Source organism: Tamandua tetradactyla, chromosome 8 (genome assembly GCF_023851605.1).
Source record: "Tamandua tetradactyla isolate mTamTet1 chromosome 8, mTamTet1.pri, whole genome shotgun sequence".
Classification (NCBI taxonomy): domain Eukaryota; kingdom Metazoa; phylum Chordata; class Mammalia; order Pilosa; family Myrmecophagidae; genus Tamandua; species Tamandua tetradactyla.
The window spans coordinates 17,703,466-17,724,380 of NC_135334.1; the positions used below are offsets into that span (position 1 = coordinate 17,703,466).

Below are 20,915 nucleotides of genomic sequence, written 5' to 3' on the forward strand. Positions count from 1 at the left end.
TTTTAAAACTTCAACTTGTGTATGAGAAGGTAGAGATGTTTATTTGGTGCAAAATTTTATTTTCAGTAGCACACTATCTAATCTAACTTGTATGGTCATCTTATTTGGACACCATAATTACATGGAAACTTATATAAGGAGTAAGGCCATGTTGGTTTGTACCGGTTGATGGGAGGCCTCAGTACACCCCAGAGTAATCTGGGTATATGATTAAAAAGCATCTACAATATTCCCTTGAGGGACTGAGGAAAAAGGTGAAAATATTAAACTTCCCTACCTGGGGAAGACCTGATATTCTTGCAAGCACTGGGGACTGCCAATTTGATGGGCCAGGCCCTTGACCTCGGGGTTTGCCCTTACTGAGATTTATTCTTGCAAAGAAGCAGCTAAGCCTACTAATTGATTATGCCTAAGAGTCACGCCCAGAAAACCTCTTTTGTTGCTCTAATGTGGCCTTTCTCTCTAAGCCAACTCTGCAGGTGAGCTTACTGCCCTCTACCCTACAAGGGACATGATTCCCAGGGATGTAAATCTTCCTGGCAATGTGGGACAGGACTCCAGAGAATGAGCCTAGCCCCGGCATCATGGGAGTGAGAAAGCCTTCTTGACTAAAAGGGGGAGGAGAAATGAAACAAAATAAAGTTTCAGAGGCTGAGAGATTTCAAATAGAGCCAAAAGGTCATTATGAAGGTTATTCTTATGCAGTATATATATATATCCCCTTTCAGTTTTTTTGGTGTATTGGAGTAGCTAAAGGAAAATACCTGAAACTGTTGAATTGTAATCCCAATAGCATTGATTCTTGAAGATGATTGAATAACCATAGAGCTTTTAAGGTGTGACCGTGTGATTGTGAAAACCCTGTGACTGACACTATCTTTAACTAGCACATGGAGAGATGAGCAAGAAAAATAAACAAACAAATAAATAAATAAATAATGGGTGCAGGGTTATGGGATTTTTTGGATGTTCTTTTTCACTTTTATTTTTACTTTTATTCTTTTTATTTTTTTAAAGTAATGAGAATGTTCAAAAAATCATGATGACAAATGCAGTTATATGATGATACTGTAAACCACTGATTATACAATTTGGCTGATTAATGTTTGTGAATATATAATAGATCTCAATAAAATTGCATTAAAAATAAACATCAGGGCATTATCTTTGGGATCATAAGACTCTAGAGTTATAAAACAGGATAAGGGGTTACAAGTGGGGCCAGTCACAAGGTTTTTATAGTAACTGGATAAAGGTTATATATTTATATAATCACCATCAGAGATCAAGGCATCTAAGTTACAGTTCATTGATGTTTCAATAATTTCATGTATTTCCTTTTGGCTATTCTATAATAGACTAGAAAGTAAGAAAATACATCTATATAAAGATTCAGTCATCCTCCCAGGGGTGTAAGCCCCCCTGGCAATGTGGGACAGAAATCCTAGAATGGGCTGGGACTCAGCATCAAGGGATTGAGAAAACCTCAATCAAAAGGGGGAAGAGAGAAATGAGAGAAAATAAAATGTCAATAGCTGAGAGATTTCAAACAGAGTTGAAAAGTTATCCTGGAGGTTATTCTTACACATTATATAGATAGCCCTTTTAGTTTCTGGTATATTAGAGGGGTTAGAGGGAAGTGCCTGAAACTGTAGAGCTGTGTTCTAGTAGCCATGTTTCTTGAAGAAAATTGTATAATGATATAGCTTTCACAATGTGAATGAGTGATTGTGAAAACCTGTGTCTGATGCTCCTTTTATCTACAGTATGGACAGATGAGTAAAAAATATGGATAAGAAATAAACAAATAATAGGGGGAACAAAGGTTAAAATAAATCGAGTAGATTGAAATTCTAGTGGTCAATGAAAGGGAGTGGTAAGGGGTATGGCATGTATGTGTTTTTCTTTTTTCTTTCTTTTGCTGGAGAGGTGTAAATGTTCAAAAAAATGATCATGGTGATGAATACACAACTATGTGACATATTGTGAGCCACTGATTGTAGCCATGTCAAGAATATTTATATGTCAAGAATGTATGTTCGTTGTCTATAATAAAAACATTTTTTTTAAAAGCTGATTTCCAGAGTAAAAACAAAACTATCTTGGTTAGTAGCTCTGTATTCACTTTAATTATCAACCTGGTAATTGGCTTTGTTTTCTTTCTAACGTTCATGTTTATTTCAAGTCCTTTATTCAATAGGCTACCATACACCTTATATATTTCTCCATGTTTCAGGGATATTTTGATTCAAAATATTAAATTTGAATAAAAATTTAAAAAAACAAATTAATTAAATTAAAATTCAAATTTAAAACTAGTAATTTAAAAGTAAAAAAAAGATTCAGTCATTTTAATTATTTGTTAATTCTTAATTTGGGGGTTACAATGTGAATTGGGATCAAAAAAGTATGAAAGCCCCCGCCATAGTCTGCTTCCAGCAATCCAAAGCAGCCAGTTACTACTCTGATCTACACCTAAGGCTCCCCAGAGTCAAACATACCTCTAAAGATAAAGTTATCTCCTTATGCTAGCCTAAATACTAAAATACACAAGAAAGGAATCCCAAAGCCCCCAGACCAAAATGGGTGGCTGGAATCTCCAAATCACCAACCTCCCAAAGCCCACAAAACCCAAAAGTTCTTTGGCTCTTTACCAAGTCTTCTAGGCTTACAATTTCTTCATTTTTCCTGGGAAGTATCAACCACCTTCCTCCTAGGTGATTATACATCTGGGGAAAATGTGGGCTAATCAAGAAAAAGGAAAATAACATTGATTAAATGATTATTAAGTGTTCCAAGCTTACTTTCCTCATATCCAGATATCAGGAGCCTCCCCCTTCAGCTCGAGTGGAGATAAAGTACTAAAGCTTCCAGTTCTTTCCTGTGATGATGCATTTCCTTCTCTCCCATTGTCCCACTAGTTTGTCACTTGGATGTCAGCTCCTTCCACCTCCCAAGAAACCTTCCCTCCCTATTAAGTGCAACAAGAAATTGGCCAACAATGCCATGCCAACTTTTAAAACCGGCAAGTACCGTATCTGGTAGAAGGGCTGTGAAAACTAGCTCTTTCCAGACTGACTCTAAAGCTGATGGTTTTGAACCTGAGGAACCCTATGATATTACTAGCAATATAGTCTGTGCATGTGCATTCTTCTGGAACAGAATTCATAGGCTTTTTTTTCCTTAATTTTATTGTATAATATAACATATATACAATGCAAAGAAAGAAAAAAAGCAATAGTTTTTAAAGCACTCTTCAACAAGTAGTTACAGGACAGATCCCAGAGTTTGTCATGGGCTACCACACCATCATCTCAGATTTTTCCTTCTAGCTGCTCCAGAATATAGGAGGCTAGAAGGAATAAATATTTTTTTATCATCACAACTTTTTTTCTTTTTTTGTGAAAAATATTACATACACAAAAGCAATAAATTTCAAAGCACAGCACAATTAGTTGTAGAACAGATTTCAAGTTTGGTATGGGTTTACAATTCCACAATTTTAGGTTTATACTTCTAGCTGCTCTGAGATACTGGAGACAAAAGAATTATCAATTTAATGACTCAGCAATCATATTCATTTATTAAACCCTACTTCTCTGTATAACTCCATTATCACCTTTGATCTTTCTATCACAGTCTTTAGGGGTATTTGGAAGGGGCTGCCAATAATATGGGGTAGGGAGATGGAACTGGCTGAAGTTCTGGAGAAGCTGGGCCTTCTAGGCTTCAGGACATCTGGAGGTTGTAGGTTTCAGTTCATAGGTTCTTATCTGATTGGGAGGAAAACAGAAAGCTGTAAGATGGACTACAGCCTGGTACATAAGGTTGTTTGCATTTAAAGACATAAGAATAAAATAGAAACCAGTCCCTGGCCCCTAAAACTCCTCTTGATGCGCAGCCACAATGGGAAGGTGCAGTGACTAATTAGTGATTCCCACCCCAAATACAGGAGAACAGCAGAAGGAACTACCCTGTTGTAGCAAGTTTAACCTGCACTGCCCCAGCCTTAAATCTGATAAAAAGAAAAGCTTTTCATGTACTTTTAGGATCTCACAGGTTTATATAGTGATTCATGAATTGGGTGGCATCACATTCAGAAAGTAGAAGACAGCTCCCATTGAGGGGATGAAAATGGGGAGCTCATTTGGGCAAATGCAGAAAGAAGTGAGGAAATACTTTTTTTTTGTTTTTTTTAACTCACAGGAGAGTTATAAAAATAATACAAAACCCACACAGAGAATTCCAACCTACTTCCAACCAGATACCCTGGTCCACCCAATTTTAACATTTTGCCACATTTACCGTAACTTAACTCTTCTTCTCCCTTCCCTTCCCCTCCCCTCCCCTCTCTCCCTCCACCCTTCCTTTCTATCTAATTATCCATCTGTGCTAGTCAGAAATTGTTGTGTACCCCAGAAAAGCCATGTTCTTTAATCCTCATTCAATATTGTTAGATGGGGTCTTTTTTATTGTTTCCATGGAGATGTGACCCACCCAATTCTGGGTGGTAACTTTTGATTAGGTGGTTTCCATGGAGATATCTCTCCACCCATTCTAGGTGGGGTTGCTTACTAGAGTCCTTTAAGAAGGAACCATTTTGGTAAAAGCTTTAGAGCCCATACAGCCAGAGACCTTTGGAGATCAAGAAGGAAACCCCCCTGGGGAATCCTTATGAAACAATAAGTCAGGAGAGAAAGCTAGCAGATGCCAGTCAGATGTCTTCCCAGCTGACAGAGGTGTCCAGAAGCCAAAGACCCCAGCAGAAGCCAGTCAGGTGTCTTCCCAGCTGACAGAGGTGCCTGGATAGCATCAGCCTTTTTTGAGTGAAGGTAATCTCTTGCTGGTGTGTTAATCTGGACATTTTCAGAGCCTTCGAACTGTATACTTTCAATTTAATAAATTCCCTTTTTAAAAGTCATTCTATTTGTGGTATATTGCATTCTGGTAGCTTTAACAAACTAAAACATCCTCTATCCATCTAACTATCATCTATTTATCTACTTAACTATTTTCTACACATCTGAGAGTAGGTTGTTGTGAACACATAATACTTCCCTGTACATTTCCTAAGAACAAGGGTATTCACTTATGTAACCACTTCACAGTTACCAAGTTCAAGAAATCTAGATTGATAAAAAGCTTACAGTCTATATTTCAACTTTTCATATGCCCCAGTGACTTTTTGAGCCTATTATTCTCCATTAGATCCAGTTCAGATCATGTGTTACATTTAAGTGTCATTATACTTTTATTTACTCTTCTTTCATATTGTGAAAACAGATATATGACAAAATTTCCCATCTCAACCACTCCCAAACATATCATTCAGTGAGATTAATCACATTCACAATGTTGAGCTATCCTAATCACCCGTTCATTACCAGAAACTTCCCACCACCTCAGACAACCTATATCCATTATGCATTAACTCCCCATATCCCCTCCCCACTGTCCCTGGTAATCAGTACTCCACTTTCTGTCTTTATGACTTTGCATACCTAGCTATAATTGGAGTTATATATTGTCTCTCTGTTTGACCTTTCTCTCAACATGATGTCTTCAAGGTTCATTCATGTAGTGGCATACTTTGGGACTTTATTTCTTTTTATGGCTAAGAAATGTTCCACAGTAGGTATACAAATTTTGTTTATCCAGTCAACTGTAGATGGACATTTGGATTGCTTCTAACTTTCATCACTCCTCATTTCTTATATTACTGCCTATTTTTGTATTTAGTTGATATTTTGCAGTAATCCTTTAGAAACCTTTCTGATTTCCTTCTGTGCATATTTTTCTAATATTTTCCTTGTGGTTACTCTGGGGCTTAAATTAAACATTCTAAATGTATAACAATCCGGTTTGGTTTGCTGCCAATCTAACTTCTATAGCATAGACAAGCTATGCTCCTATGTATCTTTTTGTTTGTTTGTTAATTTGTTTGTTTACTTGGACAGGCACCAGGAACTGAAGCTGGATCTCCAGCATGGCAGGCGAGAATTCTGCTACTGAGACACTATGGCACAGTCCTCCCAGCTTTTTGTTGTCACAAACTACATATTTATACACTGAATCCAAAATCATTGGTTTATCATTACTTGTTATGCATTTGCATTTTAGATCTAGTAGGAAGTAAAAAATGGAATTACAAACAAAAAATACTATAGTACTACCATTATGAGGAAATATTCTGATTGGCTGATATTAAGCTTCCATTTTACATAGAGAGGCCTCACAAATGGGGAGCAGGTATTCATTGATTAATATGGAATGTTTGTCCAATCTGATAAACTATCTTTCCTGGACCCAGACTGGTTTATCAACACATGTTGCTTATCTGAAATTCTGAGAAGGCATTCCATTTCCTCTGAAAGCCCCTGCAGGTCAGCTTCTTCTAGAAAAGACCCTTCTGATATCAAACACACACAGGGTTCTCTGCAACCCTCCCACCCCCTCCCCACCCCCCGCCCCCAGTGTTTTTATGGATTCAAGTAAGGGGGATTGAATTGTTACCATTACATGTAGTAAGTATACACAGGACTGAGACCAGGCTAGACTAACTATTACAATAGTCAACAAGGAGAGACTAGTTGAGTTTCAGTAATTTCAGGTATTAACTTCTGCCTATTCTAAAATATAAAAAACATCTATATAATAACTCCATATAATGACTGAGTCTGTATGATGACTCAGTACTCATAATCATTTGTTAATTCTTAATTTCTCAGCTACACTTTTAGAATCCCCTCTTGGCAATGCCCAATGCACGTAGTCATTTTATTTTCCTTAACAAATCTAAGAGTTTCACTGAAGAGATTTGCTTCCTTATTTTTATCTTAAACTTTTCACTGTACCATGCTGTTCTTTTGAAATTCAAAAAGTTACGTTTGTGAAGCTTTAGCACAGTTGGCACACAATAAATACCATGTAAGTCTTGGTAAATAAAGACCAAAAATCCCAGACTGAATATATTGCATTGTGTTGATGGATTCTCATTTCTACTTCTAATTTACCTTCGTAAACCTGAGCCAGACACAGTTTGGCATAGAGTAGTCACTGACAGTCATTGAGGGATGGGATTAGGCCATTTCATACACATCGTCCCTCTGAATTCTTTAAATAAACTGTAAAATCGGGAGGATAGTGTAAGGGATGGTGGACTCCTCTCACTCAAATAAGGAAGTATGGAAGTCCCTTTGTTTGTCTCTGATTAAAATAATTTAAATCTCAACCCCCGAATCTGGCCCACATTTCCCTGAAACCACATCAGCATATGTTAATGAAGAGTTAAGTTTACTTGAAGGATTTTTACTAGAATATGATTGCTGCTTAGGGCATAAAGCTTACTCAGTTGATCCCTCTCTATAAGGGCAATCGGATATGCAAATAGGGAGGATTCAAGATACCCTTATTCATGATTGGTCAAAAACTAAAGTGAATAATTATGATAAAAGATAGTTATGATAATAATCAGAATTTCCGATTAGCTAGTTTCTGAGACTAGATTGTAACTTCTAAGTAGCCAGCCAGTGGTGAACCGGGGGAGGGACTCCTTTGAGTTAGGGAATAAGATAAAAGGAGCCTGCTTGCTCCCATTCTTTGCACTCGCTTGCAGCTTGTCCTTGTCAGTTACCTTTCTTATGAGAAAGTAAGAAGAGCTTCTACCATACTGCGTGATGTCTGAAAAACTTACTTGAGCTGGTAACACTGTTCCATACAATAAGCATTGTTATCCTAATTTTTTTTTAAAACACGAGGAAAGCAGACCCTAATTCACTTCCAAAAGCTGTGAACTCTAAATCTTTCAAACTCTAAAAGGTGAAGGCCCTTGTCCAAGATGGCTTTTGAGATAGGATTTGAACCCAAGGTTCCCCTCCACTGCTTCCCTCACTCCCCACCCCCAACCTGCAGCTTTCCATCCTCCCCTAAGGTACAGTTTCTGTTGAAAAGAATGCAGAAGTTCAAGACGTAATATCTGCCTGGGAGTAAAGATTGAACTTTTGACTGAAAAAATACATACTCTACTTTTAGTGTACTAAGTGTACTTCATACACTTAGCATGAAGGTGATGTTCAAGAGATGAACTCAGGCACCTACCGGTAGAACAGGAGGGAGAAGAAAAGCAGGTCTTCAGGCTGGAGTAGACAAAAATCCTCTCTTGATATAAGAGCGAAATTCTCTCTTGAAGGCTACTCCCCTCACCATCACCCTCATCCCCTTACTTGGAATTATCCCTGCCTAGCCGGGATTCTGCTAGGGTCTCAGGTTTCAATTCACTGAGTTTCTACATTAGAATAGTGCAAGAAGGACTTCCTAAGGGAAGAGTATTTCCTTCTGATTGGAATGGGGGTGAAGGGAGAGAAGGGGGACAGTATCTTTGAGCTCCTCCAGAAGGCCAAGGTGAATTCTTCAAAGAAGGTTTTAGCAAATAATTAAGTATGACTAGGTTAGAGAATATTTATGTGAGGGAAGGGAAGGTGGGAAGAAGGAAAGTTATCCAGACATAAGGCTGGAAATCTGAGCAAAGATTGGACTTGGATGGTAAGCCGTGTATTCCACACTGTGCTTCCACAGTGCCAAGATCTGTTGCAGGTGCTTGGGAAGTATCAGTGAAGAAAACTGATAAAAAAAAAATCCTTGCCCTGGAGGAGTATATATTCTAGTGGTGGGAGATAGACATAATTTATGAGAAAATGAGATGATACATTTTGACGGTATGAAGTATTATGAAAATAATACAGCAGGGATAGGGCATTCTAGGGCAGGGGGACAGACTGCAATTTTAAATAAGGTGGTCAAGGTAGACCTCACTGGAAGGAGACATTTGAGCAAAGACAAGAAGGAGATGCACAAGTAGCCTGAAGTTCACTAGATGGAAGAGAGTTCAGCATATGAAAGGGCCAATGCAAAGGTCTAAGGGGGAATGTGCCTAGCATGTTTGAGGAACAGCGAATGTTGCTGGAGTGGAATAAGCCAGAAGAATAATAGCTGAGGTCACAGTTGGGGGTGGCAGACCATTGTAAGGCCTTGCAGGCCATTAAAAGACTATGACGTCTACTCTGAAAGAAATGGAGAAGGATTAGAAGATTTTGAGCAGAGGAATGATATGATTAAAAAAAAAGAATCATGCAATTTAGAGGCTTGGAGCTTTATTGCATGATTCATGAATAGAGCAGCATCCCATTCAAAAAACAGAAGGGAGCTCCACTGAAGAGAGTGCAAAGGAGAAGCTCATGTAGGGTAAACATGGAAGCAGGTGAGGAAATGTTCTGACTGGCTGACACTAACTTTCCAGTTTAGTTATAGGGATCTTACAAAGTGGGGAGCAGGTGGTTGCTTAGAAATGTAGACATTAGCTGGTGATAACTGATTGGTGATATTTAAATTTGATTTTCTGGGCAAGCTGAGCATTTACAGGAAATAGAAACTAGCTTAAGTTTTTCATTTTGCTGATGTGGGACTTAGTGTGATGCCTCCATTTTGACCTATTAGATTTTATTTATCACATGATATGATTTATATTTTGACAACAGACCATAAGAATGCAAGAGTAGAAATAGGAAAAACAGTTTAGGAAGCTAGTGTAGTAAAGATCCAGGCAAGAGATGCCACTGCCTCTACAATAGTAGCACTAGACAGGATAAGTGATTAGATCTGAATGTATTTTGAAGATAGACTCAACTGGATTTCCCTGTAGACTGCATTTGGGGTATGAGAAAAAGAGAGAAGTCAAGAATCATTCCCAGGTTTTTGGCCTAAGCATATGAAAGGATGGAACTACCACCAACCAAGGAGAGGAAGACTGTGGGCAGGGCAGGTTTTGGGTAAGAGTATGTGAGGGGGCATGGGAATTGGATGAGTTTAGTTTTGGACCTACTACATCTGAGATATTAGATACCCAAAGGAGACCTTGAGTGAGTGCTATCATATGTATGAATCTGACATTCAGGAGTGAGGTTTGGACTGGAACTGTACATTTGGGAATTGTATACATATATGGGTGGTATTTAAAGCCGTGAAACTGGATAAGATCACTGAGGGAGTTAAAATATTAAAAAAGTAAGAAAACAAAAGGGAAAATTAAGTAATCCAAGTAGCTGGTATCTAGACACAAAGATGAGAACTCAGAGTAAAACACCACCTACCTTTAGTTCTTGTTCAATGCATTTATTTAAAACATACTTTGTGCTTGATATTGTGTTAGAGGTGATAAAAATAAAAAGGAATGAATATTATAAGTGATACCAAAGTATGGGTACTATGCCCAATATATACACTGACCAATCCTTTGATACTGAGATTGTTTTCAAAACGAAAAAGAGCTTTTTTGCAAAGCACAAGGTAAAAACAGGAGGCTTAATGGGCCTCAGATCTGTCTCTCTCAAATTCTGTAACTCTGAAACTTTTATAGTACTCAAAGACAGTTTTAAGATAATGAGTATAGTGGCTTGAGAAGACAAGGTTGGAGATAATCTAATTATTGAGCATGCACAGATTGATTACATGCTTAGTTACAGAACATATGTTAAAAATTGGGACCTTAACATGATGATGGGCGTCAATTTTAGTATTATAATAGGTCACCTACTGGCTTAGGTTTAAGCTACTGCACATGTCAGAAGGGCCAATTCTGGTTAGAATTAGCTTTGTCTAGTTAAGAAGGCTTAAGAATTGGGGTGGGGCAGACCAGGGTGGATCAGCAGGCAAGAATGCTTGCCTGCCATGCCAGAGGACCCGGGTTTGATTCCCAGTGCCTGCCCATGTGAAAAAAAAAAAAAAAAGCATTGGGGTGGGTTAGTTCTGGGCTGACTCAAGTTCCTTCATTAATAAACATTAAGGGGCTGTCTAGATGAGCACAAAACTTCAAAGATGTAAAATAAGACAAGGGGCCAATCATGAGTTATCAAGAAGCTTTACAGGTAAAAATTTCATAGTTACATACTAAAGCATCATCATCATCAAAGATCAAGGCAGGGTTACAGTTCAGTTCTGTGAATTTCAGTAGTTTACTTTTGGCTATTCTACAATACACTAAAAAATAAGAAACTGTCTATATAATGATTCAGTAGCTATAATCATTTGTTAACACTTAAGGCTTGGTTACGTATCCAGTGTTAATGGATAATTTTTTAAAAAGGTAAAATTAGACTCATTTAATATAAAATAAATTCATATTAAAGATTTTATTTAACTCATTAATTAATGTTGGAACCAGTTAAGCTGTTACAACTGGTTCAAATGAGAACAGGACTTAATGGAATTTATATTCTTCTTTGGACCAAATTCATTTGCACCTCTATGAAAAGGGATCTCTGTACTGCTACTGACAGGAAACATCTGTATCACCAGGGCCATCCACAAATTAATTTCCATCTCTTCAGAATGCAAAATAGCCTAGCCAAAGACAATCAAAGGCAACAGACAACTCATAAAATCAGCTAACCCCAAAGGATGGGCACCCAGCAACTTATCTGCTCATTCAAAGTCGTTTACAGTTTCTCCTCATATAAAAATAGTGCAAAGAAATGCTGGGGGTGAGAGCAAAGAAAAGAGATCATTCTCAGTTTGAGTGTCATATGACAGAAGGGTTCAAAAGGAGTAAATATTCATTTTAGACTTCAAATAGTTAACAGGGTTTCATTAGGTAGAGAGATGTTGAAAAGGTAGTTTATAAATAGAAAAATGTAGCAAGCAATGGCATGAGAGTACCAAAAAGCACAACTCATTAAAGAAAGGGAGATAATATAATTTTGACTGCAACCAGGTATGTGAAATGGATTAAATAGGAAGAGTCTGGTCATCATTCAGAGGTGGTGGAGAGCCATTATGGGCTTCTGAGCTGGAAATGAGCAACTGTGAGTTTTATATTAGTAAGATTCACTTGGCAACAGTGTGTAGGGTAGATTGGAGTGGGCAGAAATATACAGGAAGCCAAGCAATTGAAAATTTGAAACTGGAACTTAAAAATACGTTGGAGACAGAGATAAGGTTGTGAGAATTATCCCAATGGTGGTCTTGGTTGAACTGAAGAGAAAGCAAAAAAATCAAATACTGAAGTGGCTGAAGTGTAACTGCAGTGTAACTGAAGTACATTATCAGTTACAGAATTTACCTTCATTTTCTCTTACTCATTTCTCCCAATTCCCCCCACCCCCGACAAGACTGAGTTCCCAGGTGTTCTAGTTTGCTAGCTGCCAGAATGCAATATACCAGAAATAGGACGGCTTTTAAAAAGGGGAATTTAATGAGTTGCTAGTTTATAGTTCTAAGGCCAAGACAATGTCCTAATTAAAGCAAGTCTATAGAAATGTCCAATCAAAGCCATCCATAAAAAGATACCTTGGTTCAAGAAGGCTGATGAAGTTCAGGGTTTCTCTCTCATGGCAAACACAGTCACAGTTTCTCTCTTATCTGGAAGGGCACATGGCGAGCACGGCGTCATCTGCTAGCTTTCTCTCCTGGCTTCCTGTTTCATGAAGCTCCCTGGGAGGTATTTTCCTTCTTCATCTCCAAAGGTCGCTGGCTGTGGACTCTGCTTCATGGTGCTGCAGAATTCTTTGCTCTCTCCAAATCTCCTTCATTTTCCAAAATGTTTCCTCTTTTATAGGATTCCAGAAATTTATCAAGACCCACCCAAATGGGTGGAGACATGCCGTCACCTAATCCAGCTTAACAACCACTCTTGATTAAATCACATCTCCAGGGAGATGATCTGATTAGTTTCAAACATACAGTATTGAATAGGAATTATTCTGCCTTTACGAAATGGGATTTAGATTAAAGCATGGCTTTTCTAGGGGACATACATCCTTTCAACCAGCACACCACACCAGGCTTTGGTACTGTGTTTTATTCTTGCTTGTTTTCCCTATGTCTAACATAGCACCTGAAACTTGAGCTCCATAACTATTTGCTGGAAAAAAAAAGAATATGCAGAGAACAGAAAAATAATTTTCTCAGAAAAGTGGTAAGGGAAGAATGGATGATGGATGCTATTGAAGAGTTTTGATATAATGGAAGGGTAACTGGAGAACTGGGGGACATTAGATTGGATGGCTCCCAATCTTTTCAGGAAAACATTTGACGAGTTACAGAGCTTCATGTGATTGAAGACGGGGTTAAGGTCTTAAGAAGAGTGGAACAATTTGGAACAGCTGCAAGGAAATGTGCAAGGAAGACTCCCATCTGCTTGTGGGCCTTTTTTCAGTGCCGTTGGATACATCTGGAACGTCCCCCTCCAGCCCTCTTCTTTCTTTCTCCTAATTCCTACTACTCATGTTTCAAGGCCTAATTCAAATGCTGCCAACTTCTCTGGGACATTCTCCCTGATACTGTTTCAAGTTAATTGTTCCTTTTTCTGGGTTTATACTTCTCTCCTTGATAATCCCTTTGGACTGTAAATTACTTCAAGACAAAAAGAGTGCTTTACTCATCTGAAGAGCCTCCTCCTGACCTGAGGGGAAAGTCATTCCATAAATGTTTGCTGATGTTTGATGAGATTAGGAATATGGTTGCTGAGTGACAGGGAGAACAAAGCATGATTTCATGACTAAAAGGAGGAAGGAAGATGATGGATGAAGAAAATTTTTAGTTCTTCCCATCTAGTTTACTCTTAGTAATCCTTAACCAGAAACTTCTACTCCTTCTTAACTCCTCCAACTCTTTCTCCCTGTCTCTAGATTTTTCTAAGAACCAACCAAATTAAATTTTCCATTTCATTTTTCCCCCTTCACACCCAAACTTTCTGAAAGTAGAGTGGTTAAATGAATGCAAGTCGGGAAAAGAAGCAGGAGAGAAGTAACGTGTATAAGAACGCTGAACTAAATGGGGTCAGAATACCATGTTCAAATCCTGGTTCTACCACCTGTGAAATGGGAATAACTTCTTGGAAAAACTGAAGTGAGAATAAGTTAGATGGCATGTAAAATCATCTAAGACAAGTGTAGTGTACCTTGAAAAGATCACATGTAAATGGTAGAAAATGTAAAAAGGTATACAGGGGAAAAGTAAATCTCCCCCACCCCCTTATTCTCCATCTTCTCAATATTCCTCAAAGTCAATTATTGATAACATCTATTGTGTGTCTCTCCAGAAATATTCTGTGCTTCTATCTATGTACAACCTTTCCCATGTACCTTTTTCTTCATTCTGCAACTCAGTTGTGTGACCTTGCAGAGGTAATTTAATGTTCAAATTCTTTACTTTTAAAATGGAGTGGTTCTAAACACTTAATGAAATAATCAGTGCTTCATAATTAAAGTGCTTCAGAAATATGAGGTGGTGTTATTCTTAGAAGAAGCAAGGTCTAGACAAACATACTGTACTTTTTACTTTTATTTAGAACAGAGGTCTCCTGGGTCTTAGAATCAGCCACAGGCTTAACTACTCTGTCCTCCTTCAAGTATCCCTTTCCTCACCTGGCATCAGCAGGAGAGGAAGGCGAGAGAGCCACATTGCCTGATCCTGCCTTGGTCTGTCTCACAGGTGATCACTTACTCCAGTCGTCATGTCTACAACAATTTGACTGAGGAGCAGAGGGGCCGAGTGGCCTTTGCTTCCAATTTCCTGGCAGGAGATGCCTCCCTGCAGATTGAGCCTCTGAAGCCAAGTGATGAGGGCCGGTACACCTGCAAGGTGAAGAATTCAGGGCGCTACGTGTGGAGCCATGTCATCTTAAAAGTACTAGGTAAAGTAGGGTGCCAAGGACAATGCTGCAACTCTTCATAAGATCTCTGGGAGGGACAATCAATCACATCATGGTGGGATAAAGTTCAACACTTTGCCTGATGTGTTCAGAGTTTACCTCGTCCAGCTCCCTGGGAATAAGTGTGTGTTACATATTTCAGCTGTAGTCAAAGAAGAAAAAAGCATCATGATTGGTCATAACAGTCCATTAAAATATGTAAATATCCTCTAATAACTGAATGCAGTATTCTTTTCCTTGGGCTGCCTGTAACAAATTACCACAAACTGAGTGGCTTAAAACAACAGAAATTTGTTCTTTCAGAGTTCTTGAGCCTAGAAATCTGAAATCAAGGTGTCAGTACGGCTATGTTCCTTCTGATGCCTGTAGAGGAGAATTCTTCCTTGCCTTTTCTAGCTTCTTGTGGCTGCTGACAATCCTTGGCATTCCTTGGCTTGTAGCTGCATCACTCCAGTCTCTGCCTCCTGTGTCACCTGACATCATCCCTGTGTATCGCTTGGTTCAACATATTTCCCTAGGGTGGGGGGGAACAATTCCTCAAATAGTTCCTGAAAATTAGTAACAGCACCACGGTAGCAGCTGGAATTGGGTATATGGGTTTATAGGGGATGAAGGTGGGCAAATTTCTCAGGATAAAGGGAAGCTAAGGAACAAAAGACTACTGAATCCCCAGCCCATTTAACTAAAAGAGGTGGCTGGCTAGAAAATGCAAAAAGATGTATTTCTTATATTGAATCTGGTTTTGAGGAATCTTTCAATCATCGTGTTTGTTTGTTTTGGTCAGTGAAACCATCCAAACCCAAGTGTGAGTTGGAAGGAGATTTGACGGAGGGAAGCGACCTGGCTTTGCAATGTGAGTCATCCTCTGGCACAAAACCCATTGTGTACTATTGGAAGCGAATCCGGGAGAAAGAAGGAGAGGATGAACATCTACCTCCGAAATCAAGGATTGGTAAGTCACTTTTCTACCAGTCTACTGAACCAAGTGGATACTGTTCTACCCATGAATTCAAATATGGTTTTGTCAGCAACTCATCGTGTGACCTTGAATATACTGCTGAACTTCCATTTTTCCCCCAGAAACTGGGGCAAAGAATCTGTATTTTTCTTTCCTCAAATGGCACATAAAAGTGCTAAACAGAATGGACTGTGGACTTTAGACATTATACATGATGCCCAACAGATGGAGGTGGCTGAAGGAAACAATGAGTAGCATGGTGAACCGTGGTGTATACATATGATTGAATATTGTGCTGCTACAGAAAGGAACAAAGTTGTGAAATATGCAACGTTGTGAATAAACCTGTGGAACATTATGTGATGCAGAATAAGCCAGGAACAAAAGGGGAAATATTTTATGGTTTCATTTAGAAAATATAAGAAAATTGGGGCCTAGATTGTAAGCTCTTATAGCAGTCATGTTTAGTCTGGGGCAGTAATTGTTATCTCTAGATTTTGAGGGGCTGTTCTATATATGAATAACCTGGTATTTCCCTGGAACTTTGGGTACCTATGTGGCACCTCAGACTCAGAATAAGAGTTCTGCACTTCTGAAGGCCAGCATTGCCACATACAGCACTGTTAAAGAAACTGAAAAAGAGATCAGGCTTTAATTAGAGATAAGAATGAAGCCAATTGGGTCAGGACTAAGGTAAATCAGAATAGAGGCATAAGGAAGACATTGCCTGTATTTTAGAACTTCACTTAGTCTGTGAGACAAAAAGAAAAGAGGTTTATTTTGTCCAAAACCTAATTTTTCTGTAGCACATAATCTAATACAACATGTTTGGGGAGATTATTTAAACAACCAAAACACAGGAAACCAACAATGGAAATGAGGGCTTGTAATTCTGCACAGCTTAGTATAGTGCTCAGATACATCCCAGAGTATGCTGAGCAGATAATTAAAAATTAATGGCAAAGTTCTTTGAGGAACAGGAGAAAAAATATCAAACTATTAAACTTTTCCACCAGGGAAACCTCTGATACTGTCTCAAACATTATGGACTCCCAAGTCAATACTGCTCTTGTGAAGCTTATATATATAGCAGAGAAGCTTAATCTACCTATAAGCGTGCCTAACAGTTACTTCCAGAGGATCTCTTTTGTTGTTCAGATGTGGCCTCTCTCTCTTTCTAAGTCCAACTCTGCAAGTGAAATCATTACTCTCCCTGCTACATGGAACACAACATCCAGGGATCAAAGTGTCCCTGGTTAACGTGGGATATGATTCCCAGGGATGAGCCTGGCCTTACCACTATGGGATCAACAATGCCCTCCTGCCCAAAAAGAGGAAAAGCATTGTAACAAGGTATCAGTGGCTAAGAGAGTTCAAACAGAGTTGAGAGGCTATTCTGGAGCCTACTCTTATGCAAGCTTCAGCTAGATATTGCTATTTATCATGGTTTGCCAAACCCCAATTGAAATCATTTCTACCAACCCTAAAGAACATGTGGGCTTTATCTACAAGGGTTCCATACACTATGATTACTTTCCAGAAACCTACAACTTCCAGATGGGTTCCTAGGCCAGGTAAGTCCTGAAACCCAGAGGGGCCAATCTCTCACAACCATAACTAGTTCCATCCTCCTATCCCAAACTGCATTAGTCAGAGTTCTCTAGAGAAACAGAACCAAAAGGAGATATCTGTAAATATGAGATTTATAAAGGAGTCTCATGCAACCATGGGAATGGAAGAGTCCAAAGTCCATAGGGCAGGCTGTGAAGCTGGCAGCTCTGATGGAAGGTCCTGATAAACTCCACAGGAAAGTCTCACTGGCTTAAGAAGCCATGAAAAAATCTCTCTTCTTCTTTCAAAGCTTTCAACTGACTGGATTATCTTGTTGTGGACTCTATGCCTTAAGTGATCACAGTTGTACTCAGCCACAGATGCAGTCAACTGACTGATGATTTAATATATCAGCCTTCCAGTTTATCAACCAGTCACGAAATATCCTTGCAGCAAGTCAGGTCAGTGCTTGCCTGACCAGACAACTGCGCATCATCACTTGGCTAAGTTGAGACCAGAACCTAACCATCACACACATTATCAACAGCCCATTACAACATGAAAAAATTACAACGGGCCTAGCTCAAATATCCTGAAGTTTGGGAGAAAGATCAAAGGAGTAGGTAGAGTTATAATAGAGAAGATAGGATTTAAAACATGAGTATGGTTGCTGAATCATTTTATTGATATTTCTTTTAGTCTCCAGGGTCTCAGGGCTGATAAAAGGAAAAACCTAAAATTGTGGAACTGTAACCTATACCAAACTCAAAATCCGTTCTACAACCAATTGCTGCAGTGTGCTTTCAAACTTACTGCTTTTTGGTATAATGTTACTTTTCACAATAAAATGATTGTTTTTAAAAAGTGGTAAAGAGATTAGGAAGAAATGTAATATATGAATATATATCTATCAATATTTGTTAAATGTTCACAATTTTTTTTGTAACTTTTGAGGATATATGGCAATTTAAACTTTTTTCACCTTCCTTCTCATGTTTCTAAAAGGAATCTCTCCTATCATTTCATCCTTATCAAACTGTATTTATAAGAGAATCTCAGGATTCTAATAAATTCTTTAATAAAGTAAACATAAACATAGAGCCTGCCTATAAGGAATTTACAGTCTTTCCTTCTCCTTGTGTAGACTATGACAACCCTGGACGAGTTTTGCTGCAGAATCTCACTGTATCCTCCTCAGGACTCTACCAGTGCACAGCAGGCAATGAGGCTGGGAAGGAAAGCTGTGTGGTACGGGTGACGGTACAGTGTAAGTATCCAAGGGCAATGGAGGGAAGGAAGTTTTTATTTGATCTGGTCATTGTGGTTCAGTGTAAGATATTTCTGACAGGGATCAAGTCCAGATCAAAAGCTTTATTTCCAGAAGGGTATGGCTATCACTAAAATAAATTCAGTAGTAGTTAACACCATTAAACAACTGCATCTGACTCTATATTTACAAATGCGTGAACTTACTAGCCATGAAAAGGTATTTACAACGTCCAAGAGGGGGACTAAATAAACACCTGCCTTAAAAAAACAAATTCAAACCCAAAACCCACCCAGCTAGTTTTAGGACACCTACAGTTCTAGGCACCAATATAAGATTTCTCTCCTCCCCAGAGTGCTTGCTTGCTCACACACGTGCATGTGTGCGTTATAATCAAGAATTAGATTTGTTCCAAGTTCCAGATGAGACAAAAGCAAGGTGATTAAAAGTATTAGTTTGGGAGCCAGATAACTGCCTGGACTTTCATCTCAGCTCCACCACTAACTATGCAGCACATTGGGCATATTACTTAACCTTTCCATGTTTGTTTTCCCTTCCTTAAAACAGCAATAATAGCAGTAACTACTTCACAGAGGTGTTGTGAAAATCAAGTAAATTAACATATTTACTTACCAATGCTTAGGAACACAGAGAGGGTATTCAATGTTATTTGCTATTATTATTATTCCTTTCCTTGATCAACTGGATAACTTTTAGACTTTTTGAACCAAAGCCTGTGTCCTCATGCCATGCTAGTGGTGTTAAGAATTTATTTAAGTGCAATAAATAGCATGCTCGATTTAAAATTTAGGGATTGAATCTTGAAAAAAAAAAACAATATGAACAAATCTAAGACAAAAAATAAGTGTATATTAGTTCATCTATTGCTGTGTAACAATTTACCCCCAAATTTAGTTTCTTAAAATGGCAATTCAGGAGCAGCTTAGCTGGGAGTTCTCACAGGCTTCGCAGATGCTGGAGGATCTGCTTCTGACATGTGGCTGACGGCTGAGGCCTCAGTTCCTCCCACATGGGAATTTCCACAGGGTTTTTGACATAGCCATGGCTTCCCAAAAGTGAGTGATCTCAGAAGAGAGCAGGAAGCTATAGTGCTTTTTTATGACCAAGCATCAGATGTGACATATCATCATTTCTGCCATAATCTTTTCATTAAAGTGAGTCACTAAATCAGCCCACACCCAAAGGAGGGGAAAGAAACTCTACCTGCTGAAAGGAGAAGCAGCAAGTAATTTGTGGACATATTTTAAAAACCACCAAGGATACAAAGTTTAATAACCAAACTATACAAAAATGCATAAAGAACTCTTTCAAATCAGTGAGAACACAACTAAATAGAAGTGGCCACAGAATGCTGTTAAAGTATCATTTTCAAGCACGTAAAAATCTTGATTCTCAGAAAAATGAAAGGTTTTATTTAATCCACTAACTAATGAAGGAGCTAATGAGATGTTAAAACTAACCCAAAAAACATTTGAGAAATTAGGTATTTAGAAACGAAAGACAATTTTAAAAAGAAATATTAAGATGAGATTGTTGGGTTTGATACCAAACTACAAAGCACAGACTGCAATCTCTGGGCTCATCTGTTCAACTGGACAATTACTGGACAAGTTGCCTCTATAGAGTTGTAAACTGCCCAAAAAATAAAAACTCAAACCAACTGCTGTACTAAAAGAACACCCACCAACTTCTTTTGCCTATTTTCAAGGTTCTGATAATTTTTCTTACAAATTTAATACGCACGTAACAGAAAACAAATAACAAATAGTCAATAAGCATAAATAAGAAGACAAATATTTTAAACTATCAGAATAACAAAGACTTTTCTAATAACTGACATTATATTAAGTTCATCTAGATTATGAGGTGTGGTAGAGGAAGGGCAGAAGGAAAAACAGTATTCCTTAACTGAAACCGTTCAAGTGAAATAAACTTCAGCCCTTTGGGATCTGGGATAAAATCCTTAACAAGGAGATCCAAAATTTCCATGTCTTTAATAAGTGATTTATTTTAAGAGGTCATTTTTTTCTTACAAAGCAAGGACAAGAATAAGTGGCAAATTGTGTTGATTTTACTTCGAGAATATAGACCATGTCTATCTACCTGCTTCGATCTCCATTACTTCCACCCTTGCCCAAGTCACCATCACCAAGACTCCCCACTGGTCTCCCTGCTTCCTCTCCACTCTTCCACATCCATTCTCCATGTAACAGCCATTGTGTGTCTTCTCACTTGTAATCTGGATCATAGTATTCTCCACCCCTCTTCGGAGAGAAGCCCCACCATGGCCTATAGGACCTACACCCCCCACCCCCACGTCTTGTTCACTTTGCTCCAGACCCACTCACATTTATCACACTTGCTATTCCTGCTACCTGGAATATTCTGTCCCTAAATAATCACATTATAGTCTT

At 38.5% G+C, this 20,915-nt stretch overlaps 1 protein-coding gene across 1 annotated transcript in view; it reads left to right on the forward strand.

Annotated features, from left to right (window-relative positions):
• The window catches only part of CLMP (CXADR like cell adhesion molecule), a 117,342-nt gene that overhangs the window by 86,347 nt on the left and 10,080 nt on the right, over positions 1-20,915 (forward strand). The window contains exons 3-5 of the mRNA XM_077112623.1: positions 14,485-14,686; positions 15,489-15,656; positions 18,358-18,480. Coding sequence (XP_076968738.1) covers positions 14,485-14,686; positions 15,489-15,656; positions 18,358-18,480 — 493 coding nt within the window. The remainder of the gene's footprint in view (positions 1-14,484; positions 14,687-15,488; positions 15,657-18,357; positions 18,481-20,915) is intronic.